The sequence below is a fragment of the Patagioenas fasciata genome, chromosome 37, assembly GCF_037038585.1.
Source record: "Patagioenas fasciata isolate bPatFas1 chromosome 37, bPatFas1.hap1, whole genome shotgun sequence".
Classification (NCBI taxonomy): domain Eukaryota; kingdom Metazoa; phylum Chordata; class Aves; order Columbiformes; family Columbidae; genus Patagioenas; species Patagioenas fasciata.
The window spans coordinates 803298-818700 of NC_092556.1; the positions used below are offsets into that span (position 1 = coordinate 803298).

General features: G+C 55.3%; 1 protein-coding gene across 5 annotated transcripts in view; it reads right to left on the bottom strand.

The window, feature by feature from the left end:
- The window catches only part of RNF40 (ring finger protein 40), a 45910-nt gene that overhangs the window by 13547 nt on the left and 16960 nt on the right, over window positions 1-15403 (bottom strand). For all 5 annotated transcript variants that reach the window (XR_011736218.1, XR_011736221.1, XR_011736219.1 and 2 more), the window contains exons 9-13: window positions 11293-11472; window positions 7178-7313; window positions 6282-6403; window positions 4313-4767; window positions 1232-1349 (exon numbers count right to left, since the gene is read on the bottom strand). Coding sequence is in view for 1 of the 5 variants with exons in the window: in XM_065859527.2 (XP_065715599.2) it covers window positions 1232-1349; window positions 4313-4767; window positions 6282-6403; window positions 7178-7313; window positions 11293-11472 (1011 nt within the window). In the remaining 4 variants the exon portion in view is untranslated. The remainder of the gene's footprint in view (window positions 1-1231; window positions 1350-4312; window positions 4768-6281; window positions 6404-7177; window positions 7314-11292; window positions 11473-15403) is intronic.

Consider the following 15403-nt stretch of genomic DNA (forward strand, 5'->3'; position numbering starts at 1 on the left):
ATTAGGTAAGATAATCAAGTGACGTGGTTATGAGATGGGGTGACGCGCAACTTCTGCTCCAGTTCCATTGCCCACAGCTCCTCCAAACATGGACATAACGACATGGTTAACGAGATCTGTTAATTACGGGGACTAATAACCTCAGATAATGACACTAGAGAATCATAGGAGTTAATTAATGGGGGTAATTAGGGGAGATAATCAAGCGACGTGGTTATGAGATGGGGTTACGCGCAACTTCTGCTCCAGTTCCATTGCCCACAGCTCCTCCAAACATGGACATAACGACATGGTTAATGAGATCAGCTAATTACAGGGAGTAATTAAGTGAGATAATGAGGCTAGAGAATCATAGGAGTTAATTATGGGGGGTAATTATGTGAGATAATCAGAAAACAGCGGGAAAAAAGGGCGGGAAATAGTGGTGAGAGACAACGGGGTGAGGTAATGGAGAAAATGGCGGGAAAAAAGGGCGGGAAAAAAGGGCGGGAAAAAAGGGCAGGAAAAAAAAAAGGCGGGAAAAAAAAAAGGCGGGAAAAAAAAAAGGCGGGAAGAGAAAAGGGCGGGAAGAGAAAAGGGCGGGAAGAGAAAAGGGCGGGAAGAAACGACAGGGAAGAAAAGGGCGGGAAGAAAAGGGCGGGAAGAAAAAGGGCGGGAAGAAAAGGGCGGGAAGAAAAAGGGCGGGAAGAAAAAGGGCGGGAAGAAAAAGGGCGGGAAGGAAAAGGGCGGGAAGGAAAAGGGCGGGAAGGAAAAGGGCGGGAAGGAAAAGGGCGGGAAGGAAAAGGGCGGGAAGAAACGACGGGGAAGAAAAGGGCGGGAAAAAAAGGGCGGGAAGAAAAAGGGCGGGAAGAAACGACGGGGAAGAAAAAGGGCGGGAAGGAAAAGGGCGGGAAGAAAAAGGGCGGGAAAAGGTGGTGAGAGACAACAGGGTGAGGTAATGGAGACAATGGCGGGAAAAAAAGGGCGGGAAGAAAAGAGCGGGAAGAAAAGGGCGGGAAAAGGTGGTGAGAGACGCCAGCGTGAGGTAATGGAGAAAATGGCGGGGAAAAAAAGGGCGGGAAAAAAAGGGCGGGAAAAAAAGGGCGGGAAGGAAAAGGGCGGGAAGGAAAAGGGCGGGAAGGAAAAGGGCGGGAAGGAAAAGGGCGGGAAACGCCGCTGCGCCCTCCCAGCCAAACCACGCCCTAATTAGCACCTAATTAGCGCCTCGTTAGGCTGACGAGCGCGTGCTGACCTCGGCCTTGCTCTTCCTCTCGGCGGCCATGAGCTGGACCTTGTCCCTCTGCTCTTTTGGGGCCGATTTGTACATATCCAGCAACAACTTCATCTCCTTCTGGCTCTCCTGGGCTTTCCTGCCGTTAATTAACTAATTAACTAATTAACCACACCGATCCACGCCCCTATTTCCCATATTTCCCCATGTAATTTGCATATATTTGCATATTATTGCAATACCAAGCGTTTCTTGGCCCTCTGCGCTGTCCCTCAACCCCACCATGGTGCTTAATTACATCACTCATCCCATTAATTAACCACATATTAATTAACCCCCGCTAATTATCTCAGCACCCCTTATTGCCCCAAACTCGCCTTAATTAGTCCCATCCCCCTTAATTGCTCCCAATCCCCCTTAATTGCCCCAAGTCCCCATTAATTGCCCCAAATCCCCATTAATTAACCCAACCCTAATTGCTCCCAATCCCCCTTAATTGCCCCAAATCCCCATTAATTGCCCCAAATCCCCATTAATTAATTAACCCAACCCTAATTGCTCCCAATCCCCCTTAATTGCCCCAAATCCCCATTAATTAATCCAACCCTAATTGCTCCCAATCCCCCTTAATTGCCCCAAATCCCCATTAATTGCCCCAAATCCCCATTAATTAACCCAACCCTAACTGCCCCCAATCCCCCTTAATTGCCCACGACCTCTTCTAATTGTCATAATTAACCCCTTAATTACCCTATTGTCTCCTAATTACCCCCCTTAATAACCCCAATCCCCCTTAATTGCCCACGACCTCTTCTAATTATCATAATTAAGCCCTTAATTACCCCAAATCCCCCTTAATTGCCCCCATATCCCCCTGAATTGCCCCAAACCCCCTGAAGTGCCCCCAATCCCCCTTAATTACACCCCCAATCTCCCTTAATTGTCCTAATTAGCCCCCAATTCACCCCAATAACCCCTCAGGGACCCCCAATAACCCCCAATTTACCCCAATAACCCCCCAATTCACCCCAATAACCCCCCAGGGACCCCCAATAACCCCCCAATTGACCCCAATAACCCCCCAGGGGCCCCCAATAACCCCCAGGGACTCCCCAATTGACCCCAATAACCCCTCAGGGACCCCCCAGTTCACCCCAATAACCCCCAATTGACCCCAATAACCCCCCAGTTCACCCCAATAACCCCCAATTGACCCAAATAACCCCCCAGGGACCCCCAATAACCCCCCAATTGATCCCAATAACCCCCCCCATTGACCCCAATTCACCCCAATTACCCCCCAGGGACCCCCAATAACCCCCCAATTGACCCCAATAACCCCCCCATTGACCCCAACTCACCCCAATTACCCCCCAGGGACCCCCAATAACCCCCCAATTCATCCCAATACCCCCCCAATTCATCCCAATACCCCCCCAATTGACCCCCATAACCCCCCAATTGACCCCAATAACCCCCAGGGACCCCCCAGTTCACTCCAATAACCCCCAATTGACCCCAATAACCCCCCAGGGACCCCCAATAACGCCCCAATTGATCCCAATAACCCCCCTATTGACCCCAATTCACCCCAATTACCTCCCAGGGACCCCCAATAACCCCTCAATCCACCCCAAAAACCCCCCAATAACCCCCCAATACCCCCCCAATTGACTCCCATAACCCCCCAGGGACCCCCAATAACCCCCAGGGACCCCCCAGTTCACCCCAATAACCCCCAATTGACCCCAATACCCCCCCAGGGACCCCCAATAACCCCCCAATTGATCCCAATAACCCCTCCATTGACCCCAATTCACCCCAATTACCTCCCACGGACCCCCAATAACCCCTCAATCCACCCCAATACCCCCCCAATTGACTCCCATAACCCCCCAGGGACCCCCAATAACCCCCAGGGACCCCCCAGTTCACCCCAATAACCCCCAATTGACCCCAATAACCCCCCAGGGACCCCCAATAACACCCCAATTGATCCCAATAACCCCCCTATTGACCCCAATTCACCCCAATTACCTCCCAGGGACCCCCAATAACCCCTCAATTCACCCCAATAACCCCCCAATTCATCCCAATAACCCCCCAATTGACCCCCATAACTCCCCAATTGACCCCAATAACCCCCCAGGGACCCCCCAATTGACCCCAATAACCCCCAATTGACCCCAATAACCCCCCAGGGACCCCCAATAACCCCCCCATTGACCCCAATTCACCCCAATTACCTCCCAGGGACCCCCAATAACCCCCCAATTCACCCCAATAACCCCCCAATTCATCCCAATACCCCCCCAATTGACCCCCATAACCCCCCAATTGACCCCAATAACCCCCCAGGGACCCCCCAGTTCACCCCAATAACCCCCAATTGACCCCAATAACCCCCCAGGGACCCCCAATAACCCCCCAATTGACCCCAATAACCCCCCCTTTGACCCCAATTCACCCCAATTACCCCCCAGGGACCCCCAATAACCCCCCAATTGACCCCAATAACCCCCAATTGACCCCAATAACCCCCCAGGGACCCCCAATAACCCCCCCATTGACCCCAATTCACCCCAATTACCTCCCAGGGACCCCCAATAACCCCTCAATTCACCCCAATACCCCCCAATTCATCCCAATACCCCCCCAATTGACCCCCATAACCCCCCAATTGACCCCAATAACCCCCAGGGACCCCCCCAGTTCACTCCAATAACCCCCAATTCACCCCAATAACCCCCCAGGGACCCCCAATAACCCCCCAATTGATCCCAGTAACCTCCCCATTGACCCCAATTCACCCCAATTACCCCCCACGGACCCCCAATAACCCCCCAATTGATCCCAATAACCACCCCATTGACCCAATTCACCCCAATTACCTCCCAGGGACCCCCAATAACCCCCCCAATTGATCCCAATAACCCCCCCATTGACCCCAATTCACCCCAATTACCCCCCAGGGACCCCCAATAACCCCCCACATTGACCCCAATTCACCCCAATAACCCCCAGGGACCCCCCCAATGACCCCCCCAAGTCCCCCCCCATCACCCCCCAAGTGACCCCCAAATCCCCCCCCCCCAAACTCACTTGAGCTCCCCCCTCAGTTGCTTCAGAGCCTCCGAATCCTTTTTCTTGGGCTCCTCTTGGGGTCCCCCCCCCGCCCCCCCTCCCCCACCCCCACCCCGGGGGGGTCGTTCCCGTTCTCGGGGTCCCCCCCTGGGGGAGGGGCCGGGCCGAGGGGGCGGAGCCTCTTTAGTTGGAGGGGGGCGGGGCAATGGGGGGGGCGGGGCCGCCATGGGTTCCTCTTCTTCTTGCGGGGGGGCGGGGCGTTTGGGAGGGGGCGGAGCTTCGGGTGGCGCCGCCGCCTCCTTTTTGGGGTCCAAGGGGGCGGGGCCTATGGGGGGGGCCGAGGGTTCTTCTTCTTTAATGGGGGTGGGGTCGTCCGTAGGGGTGGGGGGGGTGGGGGCGGGGGGGGTGGCTGGGGGGGGTGGGGGAGGGGTGGGGCCTGGGGGGGGAGGGGCGCCGCTGGCTTGGAGGCGGAGCTAGAAAGAAAACAGGGGGAGGGATTAGGGTGGCGTTGCCCTTTTAAGGGGTAATGAGCCCCTTTAGTTGGGTCTGATGACTCCTGTGTTGCCCTTTTAAGGCCCCACCCAACTCGTGGCGTTGCCCTTTTAAGGTCGTCCCCTCCAAACCCCCCCAGCATTGCCCTTTTAAGGCCCCATCTGCTATTGTAGGACTCAAGTTATTAGCACTGCCCTTTTAAGAGCCCACCCCAATAGCATTGCCCTTTTAAGACCTCCCCTGTCACAGACCCCCAATGCTAATGGTTGGCATTGCCCTTTTAAGGCCCCACCTCCATCATAAGCCCCACCTCCCCATCATTACCATTGCCCTTTTAAGCCCCTCCCCCTTTCAGTCCTGCTCCCAAACCCCACCCCTTAAAAGGGCCACGTCCCCACGTGGTGGGGCCCACCAACGCAGTCCCTTTAAGTCTTAAAAGGGCAATGCCACTAAATACCGGTTAATGATGGGGGCGGGGTCAAGGAAGCCACCCCCCCAACTACTTAAAAGGGTAACACCACTAAGGCCCCATTGCTGGGTGGGGCCTCCCTTAAAGGGGCCACACCCCCCCAGAGACCCCTACGCCCTCCACCTTAAAAGGGCAACACCACCGAGTGCTCATTGGCTGATGGGGAAAGGCCAGGGCTGCCACACCCACCCTCTTAAAGGGGCCACAACCCTTAAAGGGGCCACATCCCATCATTACCTTCTTAAAAGGGCAAGGCTACTGAATCCTCATTGGGTGAGGGGGTGGGGCCAGGGCTGCCACACCCACCCTTTTAAAGGGGCCACAACCCTTATAGGGGCCAAACCCTCTTAAAGGGGCCACACTCCCAGAGACCCCCCCACCCCCTCAGCATCATCATCTTAAAAGGGCAATGCCACCAAATCCTCATTGGTGATGAGGAAGGGCCAGGGCTGCCACACCCACTCTCTTAAAGGGGCCACAACCCTTAAATAGGCCACACCCCCAGAGACCCCCCCCCCGCACCACCATTATGTTCTTAAAAGGGCAACGCCACTGGATACTCATTGGCTGATGGGGAACGGCTGCTTTACCCACCCTCTTAAAGGGGCCACACTCCCAGAGACCCCCACCCCCTCACCACCATCTTCTTAAAAGGGCAATGCCACCGACTCCTCATTGGCTGATGGGGAAGGGCTGCTTTACCCACCCTCTTCAAGGGGCCACAACCCCTTAAAGGGGCCACACCCTCCTAAAGGGGCCACAACCCTCCTAAAGGGGCCACAACCCTCTTAAAGGGGCCACAACCCTCTTAAAGGGGCCACACCCCCAGAGATTCCCCCCCACCATCATCTTAAAAGGGCAATGCCACCAAGTCCTTACTGAGTGATGAGCTGGGGCTGGGTCCTCAACACCCACCCCCTTAAAGGGGCCTGAGCCTCTTAAAGGGGCCTGAGCCTCTTAAAGGGGCCAGACCTTATAAGGGGGCAAGGGTGGGGGGTCCCACCTCCTTAAAGGGGCCGCGCCCACCTTGTTGATCTCCGCCTGCACCTCCCGCAGTTTCCGTTTGTAGCGCTGGACGTCGCCCTTGAGCTGGTGGTTGTGGTTCTGGAGGCTGCTGATCAGGTGCCGCATCTCCCGGTTGATGGGGCCTGCGGAACAGGGGACCCAGGCGTCCGGGAGGGACCCAGGAGTGCGGGAGGGGACCCAGGAGTGCGGGAGGGGACCCAGGAGTGCGGGGAGGGACCCAGGAGTGCGGGAGGGACCCAGGAGTGCGGGAGGGGACCCAGGAGTGCGGGAGGGACCCAGGAGTGCGGGAGGGACCCAGGAGTGCGGGGAGGGACCCAGGAGTGCGGGGAGGGACCCAGGAGTGCGGGAGGGACCCAGGAGTCCGGGGAGGGACCCAGGAGTGCGGGAGGGACCCAGGAGTGCGGGAGGGACCCAGGAGTGCGGGAGGGACCCAGGAGTTCGGGAGGGGACCCAGGAGTTCGGGAGGGGACCCAGGAGTGCGGGGGGAGGGACCCAGGAGTGCGGGGGGAGGGACCCAGGAGTGCGGGGAGGGACCCAGGAGTGCGGGGAGGGACCCAGGAGTTCGGGAGGGACCCAGGAGTGCGGGGGGGGGACCCAGGAGTCCGGGGAGGGACGCAGGAGTTTGGGGGGGACCCACTTATGGGTCTCCAACCACTTGTGGGTCCTGCTGTGGGTCAGGGCCACTTGTGGGTCACCCCACGTGTCACCTTATGGGTCAGAACCACTTATGGGTCCCACTTATGGGTCCTATGATGGATCCCATCCCAGGTCCCACCACCCCATGACTCAAACCCCCTTGTGCCTCCAACCACTTGTAGGTCCCATTATGGACCCAGGGGCCACTTGTGGGTCAGCCTATGGGTCCCGGCCGTGGGTCCCACTTGTGGGTCACTCACCCGCCTGCTCGTTGGCCGCCAGGTTCTGCTCGAACTCGATGCGCAGCATCTCGTACTCCTTGCGCACCTGGGCCAGCGTGTCCTCCAGCTGGATCACCTCGGTGCGCAGGCGCTTCTGCACCCCCAGCTCGTCGCTCTGGGGACAACGGGGACATTGGGGACATTGGGGGCAATGGGGACATTGGGGGCGATGGGGACATTGGGGGCGATGGGGACATTGGGGGCGATGGGGGTTATGGGTCCCCATTGGGTTCTATGGAGGTCATGGGTCCCTATTGGGTTCTATGGGAGTTATGGGTCCCTATTGTGTTCTATGGGGTTATGGCTCCCCATTGGGTTCTATGGGGGTTATGGGTCCCCATTGGGTTCTATGGGTCCCCATTGGGTTCTATGGGTCCCCATTGGGTTCTATGGAGGTCATGGGTCCCTATTGGGTTCTATGGGAGTTATGGGTCCCTATTGTGTTCTATGGGGGTTATGGGTCCCCATTGGGTTCTATGGGGGTTATGGGTCCCCATTGGGTTCTATGGAGGTCATGGGTCCCTATTGGGTTCTATGGGGGTCATGGGGTCCCCATTGGGTTCTATGGGGGTTAAGGGTCCCCATTGGGTTCTATGGGTCCCCATTGGGTTCTATGGAGGTCATGGATCCCTATTGGGTTCTATGGGAGTTATGGGTCCCTATTGTGTTCTATGGGGGTTATGGGTCCCCATTGGGTTCTTTGGGGGTTATGGGTCCCCATTGGGTTCTATGGGTCCCCATTGGGTTCTATGGGTCCCCATTGGGTTCTATGGAGGTCATGGGTCCCTATTGGGTTCTATGGGAGTTATGGGTCCCTATTGTGTTCTATGGGGGTTATGGGTCCCCATTGGGTTCTATGGGGGTTATGGGTCCCCATTGGGTTCTATGGAGGTCATGGGTCCCTATTGGGTTCTATGGGGGTCATGGGGTCCCCATTGGGTTCTATGGGGGTTAAGGGTCCCCATTGGGTTCTATGGGGGTTATGGGTCCCTATTGGCATCTATGGGGTCCCCATTGGGTTCTATGGGAGTTATGGGTCCCTATTGTGTTCTATGGGGGTTATGGGTCCCCATTGGGTTCTATGGAGGTCATGGGGTCCCTATTGGGTTCTATGGGGTCCCTATTGGCATCTATGGGGTCCCCATTGGGTTCTATGGGAGTTATGGGTCCCTATTGCGCTCTATGGGGGTTATGGGCCCCCTATTGGGTTCTATAGAGGTTATGGGGTCCCTATTGGGTTCTATGGGGTCCCTACTGGGCTCTATGGGGTTCCTATTGGGTTCTATGGGAGTTATGGGTCCCTATTGCGCTCTATGGTGGTTATGGGTCCCCATAGGGTTCTATGGAGGTCATGGGTCCCTATTGGGTTCTATGGGGTCCCTACTGGGCTCTATGGGGTCCCTATTGGGTTCTATGGAGGGTTAAGGGGTCTCTATTGAGTTCTATGGGGGTTATGGGTCCCTATTGGGTTCTATGGGTCCCCATTGGGTTCTATGGGGCTTAAGGGTCCCCATTGGGTTCTATGGAGGTCATGGGTCCCTATTGGGTTCTATGGGGTCCCTACTGGGCTCTATGGGGTCTCTATTGGGTTCTATGGGAGTTATGGGTCCCTATTGTGTTCTATGGGGGTTATGGGTCCCCATTGGGTTCTATGGGGGTTATGGGTCCCTATTGGCATCTATGGGGTCCCCATTGGGTTCTATGGGAGTTATGGGTCCCTATTGCGCTCTATGGGGGTTATGGGTCCCCATAGGGTTCTATGGAGGTCATGGGTCCCTATTGGGTTCTATGGGGTCCCTACTGGGCTCTATGGGGTCCCTATTGGGTTCTATGGAGGGTTAAGGGGTCTCTATTGAGTTCTATGGGGGTTATGGGTCCCTATTGGGTTCTATGGGTCCCCATTGGGTTCTATGGGGCTTAAGGGTCCCCATTGGGTTCTATGGAGGTCATGGGTCCCTATTGGGTTCTATGGGGTCCCTACTGGGCTCTATGGGGTCTCTATTGGGTTCTATGGGGGTTATGGGTCCCCATTGGGTTCTATGGGGGTTATGGGTCCCTATTGGCATCTATGGGGTCCCCATTGGGTTCTATGGGAGTTATGGGTCCCTATTGCGCTCTATGGGGGTTATGGGCCCCCTATTGGGTTCTATAGAGGTTATGGGGTCCCTATTGGGTTCTATGGGGTCCCTACTGGGCTCTATGGGGTCCCTATTGGGTTCTATGGGAGTTATGGGTCCCTATTGCGCTCTATGGTGGTTATGGGTCCCCATAGGGTTCTATGGAGGTCATGGGTCCCTATTGGGTTCTATGGGGTCCCTACTGGGCTCTATGGGGTCCCTATTGGGTTCTATGGAGGGTTAAGGGGTCTCTATTGAGTTCTATGGGGGTTATGGGTCCCTATTGGGTTCTATGGGTCCCCATTGGGTTCTATGGGGCTTAAGGGTCCCCATTGGGTTCTATGGAGGTCATGGGTCCCTATTGGGTTCTATGGGGTCCCTACTGGGCTCTATGGGGTCTCTATTGGGTTCTATGGGGGTTATGGGTCCCCATTGGGTTCTATGGGGGTTATGGGTCCCTATTGGCATCTATGGGGTCCCCATTGGGTTCTATGGGAGCTATGGGTCCCTATTGCGCTCTATGGGGGTTATGGGCCCCCTATTGGGTTCTATAGAGGTTATGGGGTCCCTATTGGGTTCTATGGGGTCCCTACTGGGCTCTATGGGGTCCCTATTGGGTTCTATGGGAGTTATGGGTCCCTATTGTGCTCTATGGTGGTTATGGGTCCCCATAGGGTTCTATGGAGGTCATGGGTCCCTATTGGGTTCTATGGGGTCCCTACTGGGCTCTATGGGGTCCCTATTGGGTTCTATGGAGGGTTAAGGGGTCTCTATTGAGTTCTATGGGGGTTATGGGTCCCTATGGGGTTCTATGGGTCCCCATTGGGTTCTATGGGGCTTAAGGGTCCCCATTGGGTTCTATGGAGGCCATGGGTCCCTATTGGGTTCTATGGGGTCCCTACTGGGCTCTATGGGGTCTCTATTGGGTTCTATGGGAGTTATGGGTCCCTATTGTGTTCTATGGGGGTTATGGGTCCCCATTGGGTTCTATGGAGGTCATGGGTCCCTATTGGGTTCTATGGGTCCCCATTGGGTTCTATGGGGTTTATGGGTCCCTACTGGGTTCCATGGGGTCCCTATGGGGTTCTATGGGTCCTCATTGGGTCCTATGGGGGTTATGGGTCCCTACTGGGTTCTATGGGGTCCCTATGGGGTTCTATGGGTCCTCATTGGGTCCTATGGGGGTTATGGGTCCCTACTGGGTTCTATGGGGTCCCTATTGGGCTCTATGGGGGTTATGGGTCCCCATTGGGTTTTATGGGCGTTATAGGGTCCCCATTGGGATCTATGGGGGTTATGGGTCCCTATTGGGTTCTATGAGGGTTATGTGGCCCTATTGGGTTCTATGGGGATTATGGGGTTCCTATTCGGTTCTAGGGGTCCCTGTTGGTTTCTATGGGGTCCCTACGCAGTTCTATGGGGGTTATGGGACCGTACTGGGTTCTATGGGTCCCTATGGGGTTCTATGGGGGCTATGGGTCCCCATTGGGTTCTATGGGGTTCCTATTGGTTCTATGGGGTTCCTATAGGGTTCTATGGGCTTATGGGTTCCTATTGGGTTCTACGGTTCCCTATGGGGTTCTATGTGTGTTATGGGTCCCCATTGGGTTCTATGGGGGTACTGGGTCCCTACTGGCTTCTCTGGGGTCCCTATTGGGTTCTATGGGGTCCCCATCAACACCCATCTCCATGTTCCCAATATAAGACCGGCGGCCATCTTGGATCCCCAATGCTTGGATCCCACGACACCCCACGCCCCCCCAAAACCAACATAAGACCTTGGGGACCCTTGGGGACCACTCGGGGACACCTTGGGTGCCATCAAGACCCATCCCCACGTTCTCACCATGATGGCGGCGGCCATCTTGGATGCCCAATGATTGGACCCCACGACCCCCCAAACCAACATAGGACCCCGCGGCCACCTCAAGCCCACTCGTGTCCCCATTGGGGACCCTCGGGGACCCCCGTACTCACCTCCATGTGCTCGATGTGGCGCAGGTGGCTGTTTTTGGTGGCCAGGAGCAGCCCCCGGGCCTCATCCAGTTGGGTCTTCACTTGCAGGCTCTCGTGGTACAGTAGGGAGAACTGGGACTGCAGCACCTTGTACTCCAGGGCCTCGCGCACCGCGTCCTCGGGGAGTGCCCGCAGGGCCACCTGGGGGGACATGGGGGTCATTATTGGCACTATTGTCACCCCCCCGGGTCCCCAACCCCATCCCCAGTGTCTAAATGAAACTGGGTCCCCATTGGGTTCTATGGAGGTTATGGATCCCTATTGGGTTCTATGGGGTCCCTATTGGGTTCTATGGGGTCCCTATTGGGTTCTATGGGGGTTATGGGGTCCCCATTGGGCTCTATGGTGGTTATGGGGTCCCTACTGGGTTCTATGGGTCCCCATTGGGTTCTATGGAGGTTATGGATCCCTATTGGGTTCTATGGGGTCCCTACCGGGCTCTAAGAGGGTTATGGGTCCCTATTGGGTTCTACAAGAGTTATGGGTCCCTATTGGGTTCTATGGGGTCCCTATTGGGTTCTACAGGGTTATTGGGTCCCTATCGGGTTCTATGGGGATATGAGTCCCTATTGGGTTCTACAAGGGTTATGGGTCCCTATTGGATTCTATGGGGTCCCTATTGGGTTCTATGGGGTCCCTATTGGGTTCTCACTGGGTTCTATGGGGATTATGGGTCCCTATTGGGTTCTATGGGGTCCCTATTGGGTTCTCACTGGGTTCTATAGGGGTTATGGGTCCCTATTGAGTCCCTATTGTGTTCTATGGGGTTATGGGGTCCCTATTGGGCTCTATGGGGTTCCTATTGGGTTCTATGGGGTTATGGGTCCCTATTGGGTTCTATGGGGGTTATGGGTCCCCATTGGGTTCTATGGGTCCCAATGATGTTCTATGGGGTCCTCATGGGGTTCTATGGGGGATATGGGTCCCTATTAGGTTCTATTGAGTTGTATGGTGTCCCCATTGGGTTCTATGGGGGTTATGAGTCCCTATTGGGCTCTATGGGGGTTATGGGGTCCCCTCAATGAAACCGCGTCCTCGGGGAGCGCCCGCAGGGCCACCTGGGGGGACATGGGGGTCATTATTGGCACTATTGTCACCCTCCCGGGTCCCCAACCCCATCCCCAGTGGCTAAATGAAACTGGGTCCCCATTGGGTTCTATGGAGGTTATGGATCCCTATTGGGTTCTATGGGGTCCCCATTGGGTTCTATGGGGGTTATGGGGTCCCCATTGGGCTCTATGGGGGTTATGGGGTCCCTACTGGGTTCTATGGGTCCCCATTGGGTTCTATGGAGGTTATGGATCCCTATTGGGTTCTATGGGGTCCCTATTGGGTTCTATGGGGGTTATGGGGTCCCCATTGGGCTCTATGGGGGTTATATGGGGTCCTTACTGGGTTCTATGGGTCCCCATTGGGTTCTATGGAGGTTATGGATCCCTATTGGGTTCTATGGGGTCCCTACCGGGCTCTAAGAGGGTTATGGGTCCCTATTGGGTTCTACAAGAGTTATGGGTCCCTATTGGGTTCTATGGGGTCCCTATTGGGTTCTACAGGGTTATTGGGTCCCTATCGGGTTCTATGGGGATATGAGTCCCTATTGGGTTCTACAAGGGTTATGGGTCCCTATTGGATTCTATGGGGTCCCTATTGGGTTCTATGGGGTCCCTACTGGGCTCTATAGGGGTTATGGGTCCCTATTGAGTCCCTATTGTGTTCTATGGGGTTATGGGGTCCCTATTGGGCTATATGGGGTCCCTATTGGGTTCTATGGGGCTTATGGGGTCCCTATTGTGTTCTATGGGGTTATGGGTCCCTATTGGGTTCTATGGGGGTTATGGGTCCCCATTGGGTTCTATGGGTCCCAATGATGTTCTATGGGGTCCTCATGGGGTTCTATGGGGGATATGGGTCCCTATTAGGTTCTATTGAGTTGTATGGTGTCCCCATTGGGTTCTATGGGGGTTATGAGTCCCTATTGGGCTCTATGGGGGTTATGGGGTCCCCTCAATGAAACCGCGTCCTCGGGGAGCGCCCGCAGGGCCACCTGGGGGGACATGGGGGTCATTATTGGCACTATTGTCACCCCCCCGGGTCCCCAACCCCATCCCCAGTGGCTAAATGAAACTGGGTCCCCCCCCATTGGGTTCTATGGAGATTATGGATCCCTATTGGGTTCTATAGGGTCCCTATTGGGTTCTATGGGGGTTATGGGGTCCCCATTGGGCTCTATGGGGGTTATGGGGTCCCTACTGGGTTCTATGGGTCCCCATTGGGTTCTATGGAGGTTATGGATCCCTATTGGGTTCTATGGGGTCCCTACCGGGCTCTAAGAGGGTTATGGGTCCCTATTGGGTTCTACAAGAGTTATGGGTCCCTATTGGGTTCTATGGGGTCCCTATTGGGTTCTACAGGGTTATTGGGTCCCTATCGGGTTCTATGGGGATATGAGTCCCTATTGGGTTCTACAAGGGTTATGGGTCCCTATTGGATTCTATGGGGTCCCTATTGGGTTCTATGGGGTCCCTATTGGGTTCTATGGGGTCCCTATTGGGTTCTCACTGGGTTCTATGGGGATTATGGGTCCCTATTGGGTTCTATGGGGTCCCTACTGGGCTCTATAGGGGTTATGGGTCCCTATTGAGTCCCTATTGTGTTCTATGGGGTTATGGGGTCCCTATTGGGCTATATGGGGTCCCTATTGGGTTCTATGGGGCTTATGGGGTCCCTATTGTGTTCTATGGGGTTATGGGTCCCTATTGGGTTCTATGGGGGTTATGGGTCCTCATTGGGTTCTATGGGTCCCAATGATGTTCTATGGGGTCCTCACGGGGTTCTATGGGGGATATGGGTCCCTATTAGGTTCTATTGAGTTGTATGGTGTCCCCATTGGGTTCTATGGGGGTTATGAGTCCCTATTGGGCTCTATGGGGGTTATGGGGTCCCCTCAATGAAACCGCGTCCTCGGGGAGCGCCCGCAGGGCCACCTGGGGGGACATGGGGGTCATTATTGGCACTATTGTCACCCCCCCGGGTCCCCAACCCCATCCCCAGTGGCTAAATGAAACTGGGTCCCCCCCCATTGGGTTCTATGGAGATTATGGATCCCTATTGGGTTCTATAGGGTCCCTATTGGGTTCTATGGGGGTTATGGGGTCCCCATTGGGCTCTATGGGGGTTATGGGGTCCCTACTGGGTTCTATGGGTCCCCATTGGGTTCTATGGAGGTTATGGATCCCTATTGGGTTCTATGGGGTCCCTACTGGGCTCTAAGAGGGTTATGGGTCCCTATTGGGTTCTACAAGGGTTATGGGTCCCTATTGGGTTCTATAGGGTGCCTATTGGGTTCTATGGGGGTTATGGGTCCCTACTGGGTTCTACGGGTCCCCACTGGGTTCTACGGGGTTATGGGGTCCCTATCGGGTTCTATGGGGATATGAGTCCCTATTGGGTTCTACAAGGGTTATGGGTCCCTATTGGGTTCTATGGGGTGCCTATTGGGTTCTATGGGGGTTATGGGTCCCTATTGGGGTCTATGGGTCCCCATTGTGTTCTATGGGGGTTATGGGTCCCTATTGGCGTCTATGGGTCCCCATTGTGTTCTATGGGGGTTATGGGTCCCTATTGGGTTCTACAAGGGTTATGGGTCCCTATTGGGTTCTACGGGGTCCCTACTGGGTTCTACAAGGGTTATGAGTCCCTATCAGGTTCTATGGGGTCCCTATTGGGTTCTATAGGGGTTATGGGTCCCTACTGGGGTCTATGGGACCCCGTTGTGTTTTATGGGGGTTATGGGTCCCTATGGGGTTCTATGGGGGTTATGGGTCCCTACTGGGTTCTACGGGTCCCCATTGGGTTCTACAGGGTTATGGGGTCCCTATCGGGTTCTATGGGGATATGAGTCCCTATTGGGTTCTACAAGGGCTATGGGTCCCTATTGGGTTCTATGGGGTCCCTATTGGGTTCTATGGGGTCCCTATTGGGGTCTACGGTGGTTATGGGTCCCTACTGAGTTCTATGGGGTCCCTATTGGGTTCTATGGGGGTTATGGGTCCCTATTGGGTTCTATGGGGTC